The 17,379-nt window shown below is 47.7% G+C and overlaps 1 protein-coding gene across 2 annotated transcripts in view; it reads left to right on the forward strand.

The window, feature by feature from the left end:
• LOC119450006 (neurobeachin) overlaps window positions 1–17,379 on the forward strand; it is a 319,496-nt gene that overhangs the window by 280,387 nt on the left and 21,730 nt on the right. The window contains exons 39-45 of one of the 2 annotated variants that reach the window (XM_037713337.2): window positions 3,274–3,376; window positions 4,205–4,320; window positions 4,962–5,074; window positions 5,507–5,767; window positions 5,860–6,012; window positions 6,346–6,418; window positions 9,181–9,198. In XM_037713337.2, coding sequence (XP_037569265.1) covers window positions 3,274–3,376; window positions 4,205–4,320; window positions 4,962–5,074; window positions 5,507–5,767; window positions 5,860–6,012; window positions 6,346–6,418; window positions 9,181–9,198 — 837 coding nt within the window. The remainder of the gene's footprint in view (window positions 1–3,273; window positions 3,377–4,204; window positions 4,321–4,961; window positions 5,075–5,506; window positions 5,768–5,859; window positions 6,013–6,345; window positions 6,419–9,180; window positions 9,199–17,379) is intronic. The other variant, XM_037713339.2, reaches the window with a different exon arrangement.

The following is a 17,379-nucleotide window of genomic DNA, read 5'->3' on the forward strand; positions in this document are numbered from 1 at the left end:
CTAAACAGGCGCCAGATGCACACATTAGAATGCGTTTCTTAGAACTCCAATCCAAGTACTCGTGTACAGAGTTTTACACGGACGCTTCTAAGTCACATTCCGGGGTATCCTATGCAGCCGTTGGTCCATCCTTCTCGGAATCCGGTGTACTGCACCCAGAGACAAGGATCTTTACAGCTGAGGCCTATGCGCTATTGTCGGCTGTGAAGCATATATAATGAAATCAAAACTTCAAAAAGCTATTATATTTACAGACTCCCAAAGCGTCGTAAAAGCCTTGAAGCCGCTCTGTAAACACAGAAATCCTGTACTCATTGAGCTCTATTCCACTCTATGCAGAGCGTATATATCTAACCAGAATGTGATTATATGCTGGGTGCCTGGCCATAAGTCATCGAGGGCAATGTACTAGCAGACTAAATGGCCACGTCAATTACATCGCAAGCTATTATTCCTACCGCTACTGTTCCCGCCACAGACCTCAAGCTTTTTTTTTTTTTTTTTTTTTTTTTTTGCGAAAGAAACTTCGAAGCTACTGGCAATGGTTGTGGGTCGCCGAGACAAATAATAAGCTCCACTTGATTAAGCCAAAGTTAGGTTTCTGGCCCTCAGCTACGAAAACACGACGAATTGGTGTCTGTGAATGGAATTCTGTCCTCTCAAAATAGGACACACATATGGCACCCACAGTTTTTTGCTTGCTGGTGATTAACCACCAACCTGTGGTAGATGTGGTGAGAGGCTGACCGCACTCCACGTCCTCTTGGAGTGTCGGGAAGCTGAAACAGAGAGAAAGAAATATTTTCCTCAAGCGTACTGCTATCATGTCCCTCTCCATCTCATTATGTTGCTTGGTGAAGAACCGCTTTTTAATGCCAAAGCAGTCGTCGATTTCTTGAACGATGTGGTCCGGTATGTTATTAGCCCAATAAATTCGTAGCGCATCCTCTCTCCAGAGGATGCCGCTGTAATACTAGTATTGTATAAGCACATGCCTCCACACCATTCTGTTTTAAGGGCTCTGTTGAGGCACTAGTGCTTCTTGCCAATCCTTGCACCTGACATATCTTGTATATCGTATCATTCTTTCGCAATGCATTTTTCATTACACCTCATTAGTAATTGCCATAATCGTATTACCTATAGATTTTGCGCACTTTGCAGCGACTATTTTTAGGCTCCTTTACAGCAATGTCTCATCTACTTCTCAGAATTCATTGCTCCACTGCAAGCTTACTAACACTGGCATGGCGCTCTTTGGCCATACCTGGCCCTTGCGCCACTAGACAACATATATTCATTCTTGACCATCTTTGGTCATTATTGGCCCTTGCGCCTTAGAACCCCATTAATCAACATCGCGACGCCACATTTTTAGTAGTGCGTGCACCACGACGTCGCCTCGAATGGTGACAGCCCACGTTTGAAGAGCAAGAGATACGCAACTCTTTTCTCTCTCTCTCTCTCTCTCTCTCTCTCTCTCTCTCTCTCTCTCTCTCTCTTTGTCGTCGTTGTCATTGCGGCTACTGTTGTCACTCGTTCGTGAAAACAGGCTCTGGGTGACAAAGGTGCTTCCATTCTGTCTGAGGGCTGCTTAAGCTCGAGAAAGTGTGGTATACAATACAGAAGACGGCGTCTACTTTCTCCATGGTGTGGTTTATACCGTCTTCTTCTGGCGGCGCCTAATTTCATATCTGCCGTCCACGCATGCTCGCTTTTCCACGGGTGTTTGTAATGTCAGACGCTTGGGAAATGTTTGCCGAGCGACGGTTTTATCAGTGTTCGCTATTTCCAATAATATTTGATGCACAAACTTTTCTCCGGCGGGTATTTGTACTTCGGCTGCCGTTACTGATCAGTTTAGACTTTGTATAGGGCTCCACTTTGAATTTATGTGAAAAGACATCGATGAGTGCCTGTATTTTTTTTTTTTTTTACTTTTGTTTATTCAGTCTTTTCGCCCTTACGGAACTAGCTGGGGCAAATCGCCGCTTCACCGTTATCACTATATATGATCAGCCATTGGACGAGACGGATAAGAAAGAAACAGAATCGAACGCAAAAAAAAAGAAAGAATTGCAATATTAGGACCCTGCTTTCGTATACAGCAGCTACTTTTAACGAGGCTGTGAAGGAGTTTGTAGTTGGTACGTGATTGTCTTGCAAAATGCACTGCTGCTTAAAATGTAAGGCATGCACACGTTGAACATCTGCTCGTATTTAGGAACCGAAGTATTTACTTGTCACGTACTTAAGGGGACGCACTAAAAAGAAGTGTTGAGCCGTATTAGTAAATTACTCTCCTGCATTAGCAGAGCGTCCATTCTTACCGTGAGAGGAGGATACATGAATATATGGTAATAGCCAGCAAAGGCGCGAAAACAAAAGACTGATGGCGACGCCACAGTGAAGTTCCCGCATTAACTGCATACCAGGTTTGAGGCTCTGGCGCGATGCCACAACCATGAGGTTCATTTGTAATATGTGTACGCACTATTTATTCTTCTGCATCAACTTCAACAGTTCACTGTATACTTTCTTTTGCACGACCTCGCAGAAAGCCTTCCCGACGTTTCGTGCTTTCGGACTTCGTCCTGAATTCACGTGCTTTACGCATTCAGTGGAGGAAGATAAATACTTGAGCTCAACTTAGAAACTTGGGTTGTTGATGGCACCGAGGTGGAACGTCGGTTGGGTAGCAGCAGCACCGCTATTGTAAAATTTAAGAGAGCTAAATGGGTACTGGCATGATATTTCAGACGATTTATCCATTTTTAGTAAAACGAAGTTCCTGCAGACCTTTATGCTCTAAAAAATAAAATAAACAAGAGAGTGACAAGCCTCAGGACACCGTAAATAATTTAACATAATAGCTTTCTTACAGAGAGTTTCGCTTTCCTTTCTACTGTGTCGCGACATCACTACACAGTAGAAAGGAAAGCGAAACTGATTGCAGGACAGCTATTATGTTAAATTATTTAAGGCGCTGTGAGGAAGTACGTTTTCTGGGGTTTAGAGGTACCGAACTTTCATTTTTTGTTTAATGAGGACTCGCAAATATTGTGTCGGTATCCCTCTAAGACAACTTTGCCATCTTTAACGGTTTTGGCCGCGTTGCGCCCTTTACAGTACGAGTGAAGCGTTTGTTGTCACGTTTGTCGTCGCGCTTGTCCTCGCATTTGTTGCCAAGGGAACGTGCATGATATCGGTGCGTGAAAAAAGCTGTGCTCTAACGAAGCCCGTTTCTCTCTCCCCTGTCCTTTCTTTGTGCAGCCTCCATAATGTTCGCATTCGACAGCCAGAAGACGGTGAAGCGAGTCGTCAAGGCGCTGCCGTGCGTCGGAGTGGGCATCAAGTACGGCATCCCGCAGACCAGGTGGGCCGGCTTTGTGCTGCGTTCGATACTTCGAAGGATATGCAAGGCTAAAACGAAGCATACCCGCGCAAAAATCAGTGGATGATAGTCTGCAGCATCTCGACAGAGTATCTATTGAAGTCGACAGAACGACGAGATATTTTCTATAAGAACTTTTGTAATGGTACGTTTCCATGCTGCGCTGCTCTGCAACACTCGTGGCCTGGTACTCAATATACTTGTCAAATATATATACCTTGGTTGCGTTCAAGGAGTTTTTAGATGGCGTTTTGAGAAGCACCGTCTGGATAGAATCTTGGAGATGATAATTTGCATAATGTAGCCCGTATCTGCTGGTAAACAGCTGTAATATATCCAAGAGGAAACACGTATTATTTCTGGGCAATGAAAATAACAAGGTAACAGGTGATGGGAGAAGAAAACACATCCGTAATTAAACTGGCGGGACAACTCCTATTGTCACCGTAAAGTTGTTTCCTCAGGTCAACTGAAAGGAAGATCCGACAAACAGTGCACGCAGAGTACCGTTTCCCTACAATTAAATGAAAGTCATCGCACAGTAAACATGAGAAGGAAACACGCAGTATACAAGCGAAGGAAACAAAAGCAGACGACATTTTCACAAGAGGGGTCTTCTCCTTTCAAAATATGCCCCGCCGTCTCACAAAGAGCAATTCGGTGTTTGTACTTTCCGTTTTTTTTTTTTTTTTTTTTTTTAACGTCTTTTAGTTTCGGCGTTGAAAGTACCATGTGTCGTGTAGTATACCTGGATCCCCCGTGTACACGTGACTGACGGTGACCGGCTGTTTTTCTTTGGCGCTGGTGCAGGCGTGCCTCGCTCATGTCTCCGCGGCAGATCTTCCAGCAGTCCAACATGACCCAGAAGTGGCAGAGGCGGGAGATTAGCAACTTCGAGTACCTCATGTTCCTCAACACCATCGCCGGTACGTGCACCGTTTTACCTTCATGTTGCTGCTCGCGATGGAAATGTGTACTGCATTCGAACTCGCTTGCGCGATCACTCAAAGAGCGTGTAGTTATACTGCAGGGGTTGTTTTGTTTGACGAATATCGGACTCCTTTGGTAGTCTTTTGTCAGTACATATGCGTCAACTTCTTTAGTCTTTCGTGAACATATTGTTCCTATTTGATTAATCCGCTTGAGGTTTCACGAGTATGCTGAAATAAGCTCTGTACTTACGTTCTCCTTTCCTCCTTTTTTCAGTAATAAGACTTAGGCGGAGGTCAGCAAAAAACTTCAGCGTCGAGAGTTCTAAGCGTCGGTCCCATGTCTGCACAATTGTCTTGGCGATCGGCTTTAGTTGGTTTCATTAATAACTTGAAGTGGACGAATGCGGCTTGTTTAAGCGAAACCTGGTCCATCAGGTCATTCAGACAATCAGAATTAGAGCACTCGTGACTTTTGAGCTAGGCATATTCTCGAATTTCTTGACGCGCTTCCGCCGAAGAGGAGCAACCCGCTCTTGAAGCACACAGAGTTGGTAAGATGAATGCCGTAACTAAAAGCGTTCTCTCTTGTGATAAGGGTTCGCGAACTTTGGTCTGCGTGCTTCCGCCGCCTGCAGGGCGCACCTACAACGACCTGAACCAGTATCCCGTGTTTCCGTGGGTGCTCACCAACTACGAGTCTCCAGAGCTGGACCTCAGCCTCCCCAGCAACTACAGGGATCTGTCCAAGGTGAGCACATGCTTGTGTCCGCGGCCACCGCCTGAACACTTGTAACATGCTATACGTCTGCCGTGCGCGGCGCTTTCGATGCGCGCATGCTAACGAGGTGTGTTCCAGCTTAGGGAAGACACTTCGTTAGCATGCAGTACTAAAGAGCATGATTAGATAACTTTATGCGAGAAAGTGGCTGGCGACTCCTCACGCACATTTGTGTTGAAATATTCGCCGGCAGGTTCCGATTTTGAGTTTAAGCTTCCATGATCACGTGAATTATACTAACAAGGCGTTTCCCTTAAAAATGGACGGCCTTATACACCCAAGTTCGGGTACCCTCAGTAATTATTGTACTTGTTTATATAGTTACCTAGAGTATATAGTTACCTGGTGGTCTTTCGGGTCCGATACGGGACCGGACTGACGACGTCTCCGGCAAATGCGCAGCCCATCGGCGCGCTGAACCCGAGCCGGCGGGCGTTCTTCGAGGAGCGCTACGAGACGTGGGAGCACGAGGTGATCCCGCCCTTCCACTACGGCACCCACTACTCGACGGCCGCGTTCACGCTCAACTGGCTGGTGCGCGTCGAGCCCTTCACCACGCTCTTCCTGGCGCTCCAAGGGGGCAAGTTCGACCACGCGAACCGCATGTTCGCCTCCATCGCCCAGTCATGGAAAAACTGCCAGCGCGACACATCCGATGTCAAGGTATACTCACTGCTTGGGTCTCGTCAGTTGTTCTCTGTGTCCGAGTGTAGCCGTGCTACAGACTTGATGTTCTTGCCTTCGAATGCGTGCAGGAGCTGATCCCGGAGTTCTTCTACCTGCCCGAGATGCTGGTGAACAAGAACGGCTACCAGCTGGGCCGCCAGGAGGACGGCACGCCCGTCGGCGACGTCATTCTACCCCCGTGGGCCGCTTCGCCCGAGGAGTTCGTGCGCATCAACCGCATGGCGAGTAGCTACGTCTCTCTGTCTCACTGTTCTCGTCAAATTTAAACGCGAATCATATGTGGTCAACCAGGAATAAGTTGCGTTGTCTGCGTAGACAAACAGCGGACTTCAAAAGCTCCTTACTTGTTCCGCAAGGGATCGCGACTGTTTCGCGAGATGCAGCCCCCGCGTGTGTGTGCTCTTTTATATTGGTGAAGCCTGTGCTACCTACCAAGGCCGCCGATTATCGTGATCAATCGTCCCGTTTATCAAAAAGCAGAGTCTCACGTGGCGGAGGTGGACGCTCGATCCCTCGTTTTAATTCGCCTATGCGGTCATTTTCATACTCCGCAGGCCCTGGAGTCCGAGTTCGTCTCCTGCCAGTTGCACCAGTGGATCGACCTCATCTTCGGTTACAAGCAGCGGGGTGAGTCGTTTATCTCAACCTAAACAAATATACTGAAAAGGGATTTGTTGAATTTTCGACACACGTCTTCTGTGACGTTTTGCAACCCGTCTTCTCTTGCGTTCTACGATGAGCCGATTTTTTCATATCCGCGGTTGACCCCCCCCCCCCCCTTCCTGAGGTGAGGTTTCCCACACGACGTATCGGTGCGACGACTTGGTTCATGATAGAATTATTAATCAGCGATTATTCATTGCGGTACAATTCTTACTCGGCGAGTATCCGTTGCGGGCATATGCAGGATGGATGCTCGGGGGAACGCGCGCGCCATCTCTCGTCCGTAGACCGCACCGAGCCGGCGGGCACTGGCATCACCAGCAGTCGGGCGAGGCCTGCCCTCTCCTACTACGCGGTCGTCCGAGGTGGCGGCTAATTAAAATCGTGATCGCGGGGCGTGGCTCTGTTTGCGTTGCGGCCTCCACGTCGTCGACGACGTCTCGGCGGAGGAGACGGGTAGGGGGGAGGCGCCCTCGGGGGCCCGCGCGTAACTCGACCTGCGTGCGTGTGTGCTCGCGCTCGCGGCGTTTCGCGATGAACGCCGGCCGGCTCCCTGCTCGAGTTTCGATTAGGCGCTCGCCCAAGAGCCCCCCGCTTAATGGGCCCGGGATACGTCTCCCGCCCCGTCCCCGCGCGCTCACCATGCGTCGCTTGTTAATGACCTTATTCGTCTTGGGCGCTGCTCATCTTACCCCCTGTGCCACCCGGCTAGCTTGTAGTCCGCTGTCGAGCACTCGCGGCCGGCGCGAGCTTATAGCATCATCAGCGCGCCGCTGCGTAGCCCCGTGCTTTTTCTTATTCTTTCTCTTTCAGCATAGACAAACACGAGAACAAAGGGCAGAAGTACAGAGTGAGGATGCCAACCCTTTCCGTCATAGAAGCACGGCTGGCTTCCTCCGTACTCCGTCTCGCTGATTGTACCGCGTAACACTCGCCTCTACGTGCAGTGTGCATACGTGTGCGTGCATGTCGTGGAAAAGAAAGTAGCGCGTGTGCGGAGAGCCGCACAGTGTGGCCCCGCCTTTAGGCGGAGTACGCAAATGATTTACTTTAAGTGTGGTTGCCTCGATCGGGCAAGCACCTATACACGGGTATAGTTGAAAGATTGGGATGTGTACGAAATATTGCGAAAGAGAGGCGGGAAAGAAGAGGTGGGCCACGGCGCTGGGTGTTTTCCCCTTTATTTGACGACGTTTCTCCATTTTGATTTGTTTCGTCGTGCTTCCTTAACCCTGTGCATGCAGATATATCTTCAGCAAGGGTTCTCAACGAAGGCATATAGAAAGGCGTGCGAATGGTAACTTATAAAACCGGATCGAATGCTAATCGAATAATCCTCGAACAATAAGACAACTTCTTTCATTACAATGCTCGAGTTGCACAAATTTTTACTTGAAACATTAATAAATTTCAACCAACAACAAAAGAAGACCACTGCGCTATGCACTGAAATAAGTCCTTTATAGCAGTGATTGTTGTATTCAATGTGCTATTTTGTTACCATTTCCTAAATAAAAGTCAGGCATTCAAATTAAGCAATATTTTTAGCAAAATGGGGCTTCACGAGCGAAGGTAAGACTACCGTGGAGAGTACCACCGAGAGACTGGTTATACGAAAAGGCTCCGCGATAGAAGAATGCGATAGATAAACCGAGGCCCTATACATCGCCCCGAGATCAATACTGTGCAGTGTATAACCTTGAGCTATATGCGTTACTCTGTTCCGAGAATCGAAAGGAGAAAAATGTACCGCTTGCCGTTTCAATTTTTTTTTTTCGGGTGCTTCCTTGTCGGTGTGCTCATTATTAGAAAAACTATTCCATAAATGTTCAGTGTTTCACGTATTAATTATTAGATTCGAGCATCGAATGGAATAGCAATTCAATATTCGCGCAGCCCTAAAAGGAAGCTCTGCTAGACGCCCAGTTGCCGGACGGGGTTTTTCTCACAATTTCGGCAGCCGCGAAAGGATCGACATCCGGGCTAGTTCGTGACGTATACTGCATGAGGTCGCATTGTAAAAACGCCGAGGACGCTTATACGTCAAGAGAAAGACGGGACGCAATGCTCTCTCTCTCCTGGTCTTGTGTTTTTGTCGCTTTTTTTTTTTTTTTTTTTGCGTTGCAACTTGGTGGTTATCGCGGTGAGTGAGTGTGTGCTATAGCGAATGAGCTTAACAGGGAGGAAGCAAACATATCAGCGTTTCACACCGTCTCTTCTTCCTAATGCTCGAGGCTAATCGAAACGTGTGGGCGCGCCTTTGATCACTCGGACGACTACCTCTGACCGCCTAGCTTTTCATGCATGCGAACTTTTCTGAATAGTTAGGCTGCACAATTTTGAGAGAACACGGTCGTGAACCTTATTTTGAGTCCTTATGTCCTGAAGGTCGATCATTTTCTTCCCTCTATCCAGCCCCATTCACATCGTGCCAGTTGTACGCACGTTGTTTTCAAATGTATAAAAGACCAGTACATATGTAATTCAAAAGCGCCATACCAGACAGCAGAAGGGATCGATCGTCTGATGAGATATATGGGCTCGAAATTCGGATTCTCTCGATTAGCGTGCAAAGTTGTCGCGTGATGATTCTCGCTTTTGCTCTGTTTCCGGTTGTCGCAAGCGCTTGTTGCTCTTTGCCTTGCATTTTATATTTGTTTCTGTTGCCTTGTGTAACCCTTGTTTGCTTTGTGTGCTTCTGTTTTGTTCCCTTGTGATGTCTTTAGGTCCCGGAAGGAGAGCGAGTAAGTTTACGCTTGCACGCGCCTTTGCATTTGGGAGTGAAATTGTGCGGTGGTGGTGGTCAACCTGTAGAATGTGTTTTTGTGGTACTTTATAACACGCGCATCGCACGAAAGCTCCGCGAGTCTGAGTACTGTATGAACGCTGCTCGTTTACGCTGTTACAGCTTGTATCGCTGGAGCAAAATGTGGCCGGCTGTGACATAAGGCCCCACAGGGTCAATACAAAGGGCCAAAAGGGAGTGCATTCTGAAAAGATGGATAGCTGGGCAAAATAGTTTGGATTAATCCTTAAAATAAACAGTGCATTCGAGGAGTACGTGTTGTCGCACGGTCGAATTGTATTGTTCTGGTGTTATCACGATGAGATGCAACACCCTTATCTCGTTCGCTAAACGACTTGATTCTGCCGACGTGATAACTTTCGCAAATGCATGGTTTAATGTTTACAGGGAAAATTGTGAATTGGTCATTTCACGCTTGGGGGAAAGGGCGGGGGGTGGGAGGGCATCATTAACGCGTCGGATCCGTGCATCTAGCTAAATTTAGTACCCGTAAATTATTCCTAATCTTAAAAGACTGGGTGGTAAAGTCGTTTACAACCGAGGGCGTGGGGTCGAATCCCGGCCGCGGCGGCCGCATTTCGATAGGGGTGAAATGCAATAACGCCTGTGTACTGTGCTTTCGGTGCACGTTAAAGTATCCCAGATGGTCAAAATTAATCCGGAGTCCCTCACTATATAGCGTGCCTCATAATGAAATCGTGGTTTTGGCATGTAAAATCTCATATTTTATTTTTCAACGTCGTTTACAGTACAGTTGTCCCGTGGAAGTTATAGTGATTCGCTGACGTCGTCACAGCTGTCATGTTCTCTGATCACGATATTGCCTCAGCGAAAACGGCGTTCATCAGCAGGGCAGTGAGAGCTGTGAATGACATGCGTTCCAGTGTGGCGTTCGTAACTGCATGTGCAAAGCATGTGTTCAAACGAAACGTTAACTGTTCTCCACTTTTTTTTGGTTTCTTGGGCAGAGTTAGTTAGTTAGTTAGTTAGTTAGTTAGTTAGTTAGTTAGTTAGTTAGTTAGTTAGTTAGTTAGTTAGTTAGTTAGTTAGTTAGTTAGCTTTTATGACGTAGAAGCAACCAAACAAGCATCGGCCCATTTGTTACTTACTGCATACTGACTGGGAGAATCCGGTCCCGACTGGGCGCCCGGACCGCTTTAACTCGCTATTGTTTTTGACCATGGACGTTCATTTTCATTCTCGCCTCTATACTGTACGAAACTGTTGGTGCGTGATGCCTGTCTGCGGGTGCCCGAAGCAATTTGTCGACGCTGTTGAGGCCCCGAGCGAGCCTCGGCGAAAAGAGTGGCGCCGTGCGTCCGGTTCGTCTCCTCCGCGGCACGCTGGCCCTCCGTGCTCGCGCAGCGGGGTGTCTTGGGGAGGAAACGCGTTTAGGGGGCAGAAATCTCCGTCGGGGCCAAAGTATTCCGCGCGGCCATCCGTCTTGGTGGTTTTCGGGTGGCATCTCGCGACCACTGCAGTTCCGACTCTAAAGAGGCTTTTGCGGTGGGCGCGGTCACATCTCCTTGCTGCGCATGCGCAGTCGCCCGGCCGTCCGGTCACTGCTCTCCTCCGAGTCGACGTACTGGAGCAACGTTGCCACAATGTCGCACCAATCACCAGCGGCAGTGTATCATTTCAATCGCGTAAAACGAAACATCAGGTCGAGTGTAACAGCCGTGAAGTATTTTTGTTTGGCAGGGACGTCCAGAGAGGTTAGAGATGGAGTGAGGGCATTCCTCTTTTGGATAAGTTTTTTTTTTTTTTTTAAGTGTCAGCATTGCAATAGTAGTTGGTTGGCGGGAGGGTTGCATTTTAACTTGTTTAGACAGTGCACTTTATAGTACCAGGTTCAATGTGCATGTTTCACATTGAACTATAGCTTTGTCACGCTCTTTGATCAGCGCGAGCGCTTAGTGGCGCCAATCATCGAGTGTGACTAAAATGCCCCGTTGACGTACTTGAGGAGGCTTTATATATGATTGTGACCTCCATGAGTATCGCGGACATTTATGGCGTGTTAGTATGCATGGGTGTCCATTATAAGTTAAGGATAGCGCAACGAACCAGGACAGAGGAAAACAGGAGGAGGCGCTTGCGGTGTTTCTTTGTGGGCTCTTTCATCTACGCCTGTCGGGCTTCCCTTATATATGCACCTCCTCGACTTCCACCTGGCTTCCGCATTTTCTCTCGTCACTTCGTCGTCGTTTCGTCGCACTTACACGTGTTCGAAATTGTGTACGTTCAGGTTAAGAGATAGGTACACGTGGCGCTATAGTCAAAACGGATATGTTTCGCCGTATTCACACGGTCATCTCTCTCCCTTTAGTTTCTGTTGCGCATACTACGTCCGCACATTTCGTTTGCCCTTTGCGCTGTTGGGCGTCTACTTTTCAGTCTGTCTTGGGCGGGCCACTCCTGCGCCCGTCACTCTCTCTCTCTCCTCTCTCTCTCTCGGTGTCTGTGGAGAACCAACGTGCCTACGTGTCACACAGTTTTTAAGCAGGGTCCATTAGGAATCAACCTGCGGGTCGCCGGTTCTCGCGCGGTGATCGATTAAGCGCGCAGCCGAAGCCAGGAAGAGGCCAGCCGCGGCGGCGCCGCTGTTCGCCGAGGGAGCGGCGTGTGGCGTGGCAGCATCACAAGTTCCGTGCAGTGCGTGGCAATCGGAGCAGGGGTTTGTATAGTCACACTCCGGTAGTCACCCAATGAGCTGCACCTTCTCGTGGCCTGCGTGTTCGAAAGGATTTCACTGAACTTCCTGTAGTGACGCCCACTTATCGAATGACTTGGGGGAGGGGGATAATAAAGCAATCGTCTTACTCACACGGTTGTTTTGTTAGTGCTATAGTTTTGCGCCAATTTGCATATTTTAGTGTGGCTCATTATGTAAAACGCATTGTGTTGGTGCTTGCTTGGTTCAGGCGAAAAAAGCAATAATAAAAAGTGATGTTTTCTGCCCACCTTGTCGTAGCTTCACCGTCGGAAAAACAAGAAGCAAACTCTTGCCGTAAAACAGCCGACAAATAGGTGGGTGTTGCCGTCTCCCGATTGGTAAATAAAACAACCATGGAGTGCATAGCAGGACTGAACGGCCCTGCTGACAAATGGAAAGTTGTCTCGGAAGAACTCCCTTCATTTTGATGGCCCAGTGCGCAGTTGGCGTAGATTTTCTTTCTCTCCTATTTTCTGGGCGTACTAAGGCAAGCATACCAATAACGTGTTTTACTTTACGATGCAGGCTCGCTGGGTGCAAAATTTGAACTTAGCAACGCGGCTGTAAGGATTTTTTAGAGCGCAGCTCCTAGGCGCCCGTTCCTGCGTTGAGCGTCGGCGTCCCTCGGCGTAACCGAGCGCAGCATGAGGGGGGGGGGAGGAAAGACGGTGATAGCGAAGAGAGCGCGATCAGGAAAGCTGAGGAAGCTACCTTGAAGCACCACAAGATGGTGCCCACGTCCGCGCATCCCCGCCATCGGCGGCACCGGCAGTGCGGGAAAAAAAAACCAGAAAGCTCGCCTTTGCCATAGCGTTCGCCGCAAGCGTTTCCTGGTAAAGATTACGGTTGCATAAGCTGCAGTTGTCGGGAAGCGGCAACTGTGTGGATGGTCTATATATAAGCGCCGTGCATCGCGGCTCTGCCAGTCGGTGCGGTGGTCGGTGCGGTGCCTCAGTATACCACGAAATGAAAACACGTAAAGAGCTGCGCTCCAGTTTCGCATTAGGAAGTATTGTAATCGTCGGTGAATTTCTTTAAGAACAATGCAGCTTCTTGTTTGTAAATAATGTAACATGCACTAAATAGCCACCATGAAACCGTTGCAACATCAGGACACTGATTTTCTTTATTTTGCGTGAAATCTCGGCAGAGGAACAATGAGACAGAGCTTTAAAGGTTGATAAAAGATATGTCAAAAACGGTGTGCCTGCGTTAGAAGTTCCCTCAACACTTTTTGTAGATTGTAAGAAATGATAATAAACTTCAGCAATCGCTAGGCGCGGTATTGCCAGATTATTATTTGCACATGCAGCTGCACAATTTCGCTCGAAAGGCTGCCTGACCTTTCCTTCAACTTTTCAAAACCCTGCCACATTTTCTTTTGCGCAAACGCTAGAATAAACATGCTGACTATTGGACGAATTTCTCAATACGACGACAGAGGCAAAATCGGATAAATCTCGTGATGATGAGTGATGGCTAATGGCGTCCGATTGAAGCAGGGAGGGGGGGGGGGTGTAGGGGGTCGCCAAATAATTGCCTACTCCGTGTGAGATACGTGTTCCCGGTGTCCCGTATCGTCATCTAGCATTCTACACATCTCTGTTTTATCTCGTAAGATGATGCGGGAGACCCAACAGAAAAAATTGCCGCGTATCTGCGTGCTTCGCTGCAAATGTCGTCGACAGACGATAGTCTTCTGCCGGCCGTACTACATGAGTGCTGGTCTGATCCGCGGCCACCCGTGATGCTGTGCTCGTACCATTTCCGTCCTGGCATGATAAATGCAATGGAGGTTTGTTTGAACAGATTTCATTTTACCGCATTATTTCATCAAGCGGCCATTTATGTTTTGCCCTGCCTCAGACAGCGCTTCCTTTATGTTGAATCGGCCGCATCTGGCTGGCATTTATAAAATTGAGGAGGCGCTGCGTGAGACATGGACGCCATCTGGCAATACATCGGGAAACATGAGCTTGTGCAGAGGGCTTCCTTCCTCCATGGCAGAGGGCGCTCGTCGGCGCGCAGTCGGGGAACGTCGTTCGTCGTTCGCGCGCATAGCATGGCATTTTCAGGGCAGCTTAAGAAACTAGGGTCTTTAGAGTTATGTATCTATGTATTTTCTATTAAAGGAACACACCTACTAATACTTACCTAGTGATGTTGCGCCTCAGATAAGCGTAATATTTACTTTGTGATCGATAACGTTCACAAGTATAGAACAGCCGTACCAGTTTAAGTAGTGTGGGCGGTAAGCAAGTGGTCCAACTTTGGCCGGGTGGCTGAATCGGGTGACAGACAGACAGACAGACAGACAGACCAAATTTTCAGCGTTTAAGTTCCCCAAGAAAGACTATCGTCTTTAAAAGCTGTCATAGATGACAGCTTGGCTGAGCCGCGGGCCCCCCTTTACGGGTAGAGAGGCAGCGCACAAAAAGCAACAAAATATATAATAGCACATAATACATAATATATAGTACATAATAATCAAGTAGCAATGAAATTTGCGCGCACGCTGGAAGCATTTTGGAAACAGGCATGACAATGTGCTTAATGAATAAGTTCCGAGTATGGAAGCTTGATGGCACATTTTCCTTAGCCCATGAAAACTTTTTTTTTTTTAATTTTGTGCATTTTGTCTAAATTCTCTTTAGTCGTGTAGCCCCATACCAGGTGGCAGTAGTTAAGCCTAAAGTTAAACAATGTGTTGTATATTAACATCATAACACTGCACGGTAGTATTTGACGATTCCGGTGTATCAATCAGACGATTTGTGACAATTTGTTTCCGAGAAGAATTATCTGCTCATAATTATCATCAGTAATGTTTGTGAGCATTCGAATAGTTTAATCAGTGACAATTAAGTTAGCGTGGTATTAAGTTAGTTACAAGTTACAAGTTAAGTTAGTTACAATTAAGTGACAATTAAGTTAGCGTGGTTCGTCTGTAGTTGTCCCTGTTAAAATTAAGCTAGTTTCGTCGCCATTGGTTATGAATTTAGCGAAAGGAGCGGTTGAAACGGTCCCGTCCCGATCTTTTCGACGCCTATATCTCCATGCACCTCTGAGGAGTTATCACTTCCGTTAGATTTCAACCCCAGCGCTTTTGCAAGGCGATAGTTTACCTGCTACTCTAACTGGGTGGATATCTGCGCATTCCATTGTAATCTGCAGAGTCGTGTACGCATTTTATTGCGATAGCAATTATATGGACATTCCAGGCGCATTTTTGCCGTCGCTGTGATGTTCCGCCGCATGCTGAATGTGCGAGTGAAAGCGTGCGAGGGGAGCCGGTGATCACGGCTCAATCTCTCGCGCGCAAGGGAGGAAGGAAAGCAGGCAGGAAGCGTGCAGTCTTCAATCGCGTAATAGGCACCGGAGGGAGGGGGGGGGGGGGGGGTTGTACTGATGTTACCGTGTTCAGAGAATTTGCTCCTCTTTGTATTGTCTTCGGGCAGCCAGCTTGAGTCCCCAAAATTTATTTGTTCACTACTTTTCTTTCGCCGCCCTTGTAAAACTCCGTACCCTTTTATTTGTTTGTTTCCATGATCAAATTTAACGTCTCCGATTTTCTCTCATATTATTACTTTTTGTTTATGGCTCCTGTTTGCCTTCTTGTACTTCCAATTACTTCACTTAGTTGCAAGTTCGTCCTAACATGTCGCGTTCACGCATTTAAGGTAGAGGTGATGTCTGTGCACTCTAGCTGTGCATTTCTTATCATGCATGTTTCCTTATCCTTACTCAAAACTAATTTTGCTCCGCGCTTTCGATGACGATGAGGAGGATTTTCATTGGCATCCCCTTCAAAACGGGGCGGCGAAAAAATAGTCACCTAGCCTGACTGAGCTAATCGGGCTTTACTACATCGATGGAGTTTATTTATTTATTTATTTATTTATTTCTTACCTGCTTCGCCATTAAAGCAGAGAGGTACAATTCAAGAAAAAAAATTGCTTATCTCTTAATTGAAATCTGTCTTTATTTTGTACAGTTTACCTATGCATGTCACAACCCCGGCTGCATTGATTTCTTTCCTGCTTTCCCCCCCCCCCCTCCACTAATATGATGATGATTATGATGAATTGGCATCCCATCTGAAACGGGACGGTGACAAATAGTCACCTAGCCTGTTTGCTTTAATCAAGTGTACTGTACATGTTTTTAATTCTAGCATTTTTGTAACATATCAATAATCTTTCCTTTACCTCAAAACGTATCTATCTACCTTGTATCGCTACCTATGCCAGTAACGGATCCGTTCGTATCAATTTCTTTTTTTTTTCACCAATACTCTAAACATCTCTTGCTTATCTCGACTGCTGACCGGTCAATGCTTCCGTCCGTTTTAAATCCAAGCGCTTCGGGAAGGTGTACGTTACCTCCGGATCTCAGTGGGTGAATCCCTTCGCATTTCATTGTGATGTTGATATAATCTCGACCGGGTGAGGTCGGTCGTCACCGCAGGAATCAGGAAACGACGATGAAGGCGGGCATCGTGAGGATGAAAATTAGAAAAGATTGTATTCACTTCATTGGTACATGGTTTTGACTCTATCCGAGTCTCGAGCGGTTCTGATTAACACGGGGGCCAGGACGGCCTTAAATCCCCTCGTGGTGGCCGGCGTTTCCTTCGTGGAAGTCCTCTCTCCGGTGGTCAAGTTGACGACCTCCTCGCCCTCGGGTCCTTCTTGGTAGCTCGCCGTTTTCGTCTACTCCGTAGAGGTGAGAGCTCTCTCGGGGCTGAAGGGGATTATCTCGTCACGGGAAAAGCGCTGGGGCTTGCTTCCCACATTGGAGAGATACAGATTCCAGGCATAACCTGGCGATGACTCCTTCGGGGAACTTGTGGAAGTGTCAGACCTCTGTCGGGTGGTCAAGTTGGCGACCTCCTCTCCCTCGGGTCTTCCTTCTTGGTAGCTCGCTGTTTTCGTCTGCTCCGTAGAGGTCAGACGCTCTCTCGGGGATGAAAGAGGATTATCTCGTCACGGGAAAGGCGCTCGAGCTTGATTCCCACATTTCACAGGTGCAGTTCCAAGCCGATCATAACAATGTGCTGAGTGGTCTCCGGATTTTTGCTGCAGCATACGCATTCCTCATCTTATTGCTAATATTTGCTCCGGTATGTTTTGTCCTTAAGCAACCAGCTCGAGCCTCAAATAGCTAGGCGCTCTTGGGGCGGTAGCGCCATCTGGAGGGGGAGAACGACACCACTGCGGTATGGGCGGTTTTTTTTTTTTTTTTTTTTTTTTTTCTCTCTCTCTCCAGTGTCTGTATGGCAGGGACATTAGGCGGTGCAACTGAAGTCGCAGCGCGGATGAACTACAGTGGCTAGTAGCTGAACATCGGGAAGTCCGGCAAGTAGTGGCGTAGCCAGGGGGAGAGGGGAGGGGCACACGCTGA

Source organism: Dermacentor silvarum, chromosome 4 (assembly GCF_013339745.2).
Source record: "Dermacentor silvarum isolate Dsil-2018 chromosome 4, BIME_Dsil_1.4, whole genome shotgun sequence".
Lineage (NCBI taxonomy): Eukaryota > Metazoa > Arthropoda > Arachnida > Ixodida > Ixodidae > Dermacentor > Dermacentor silvarum.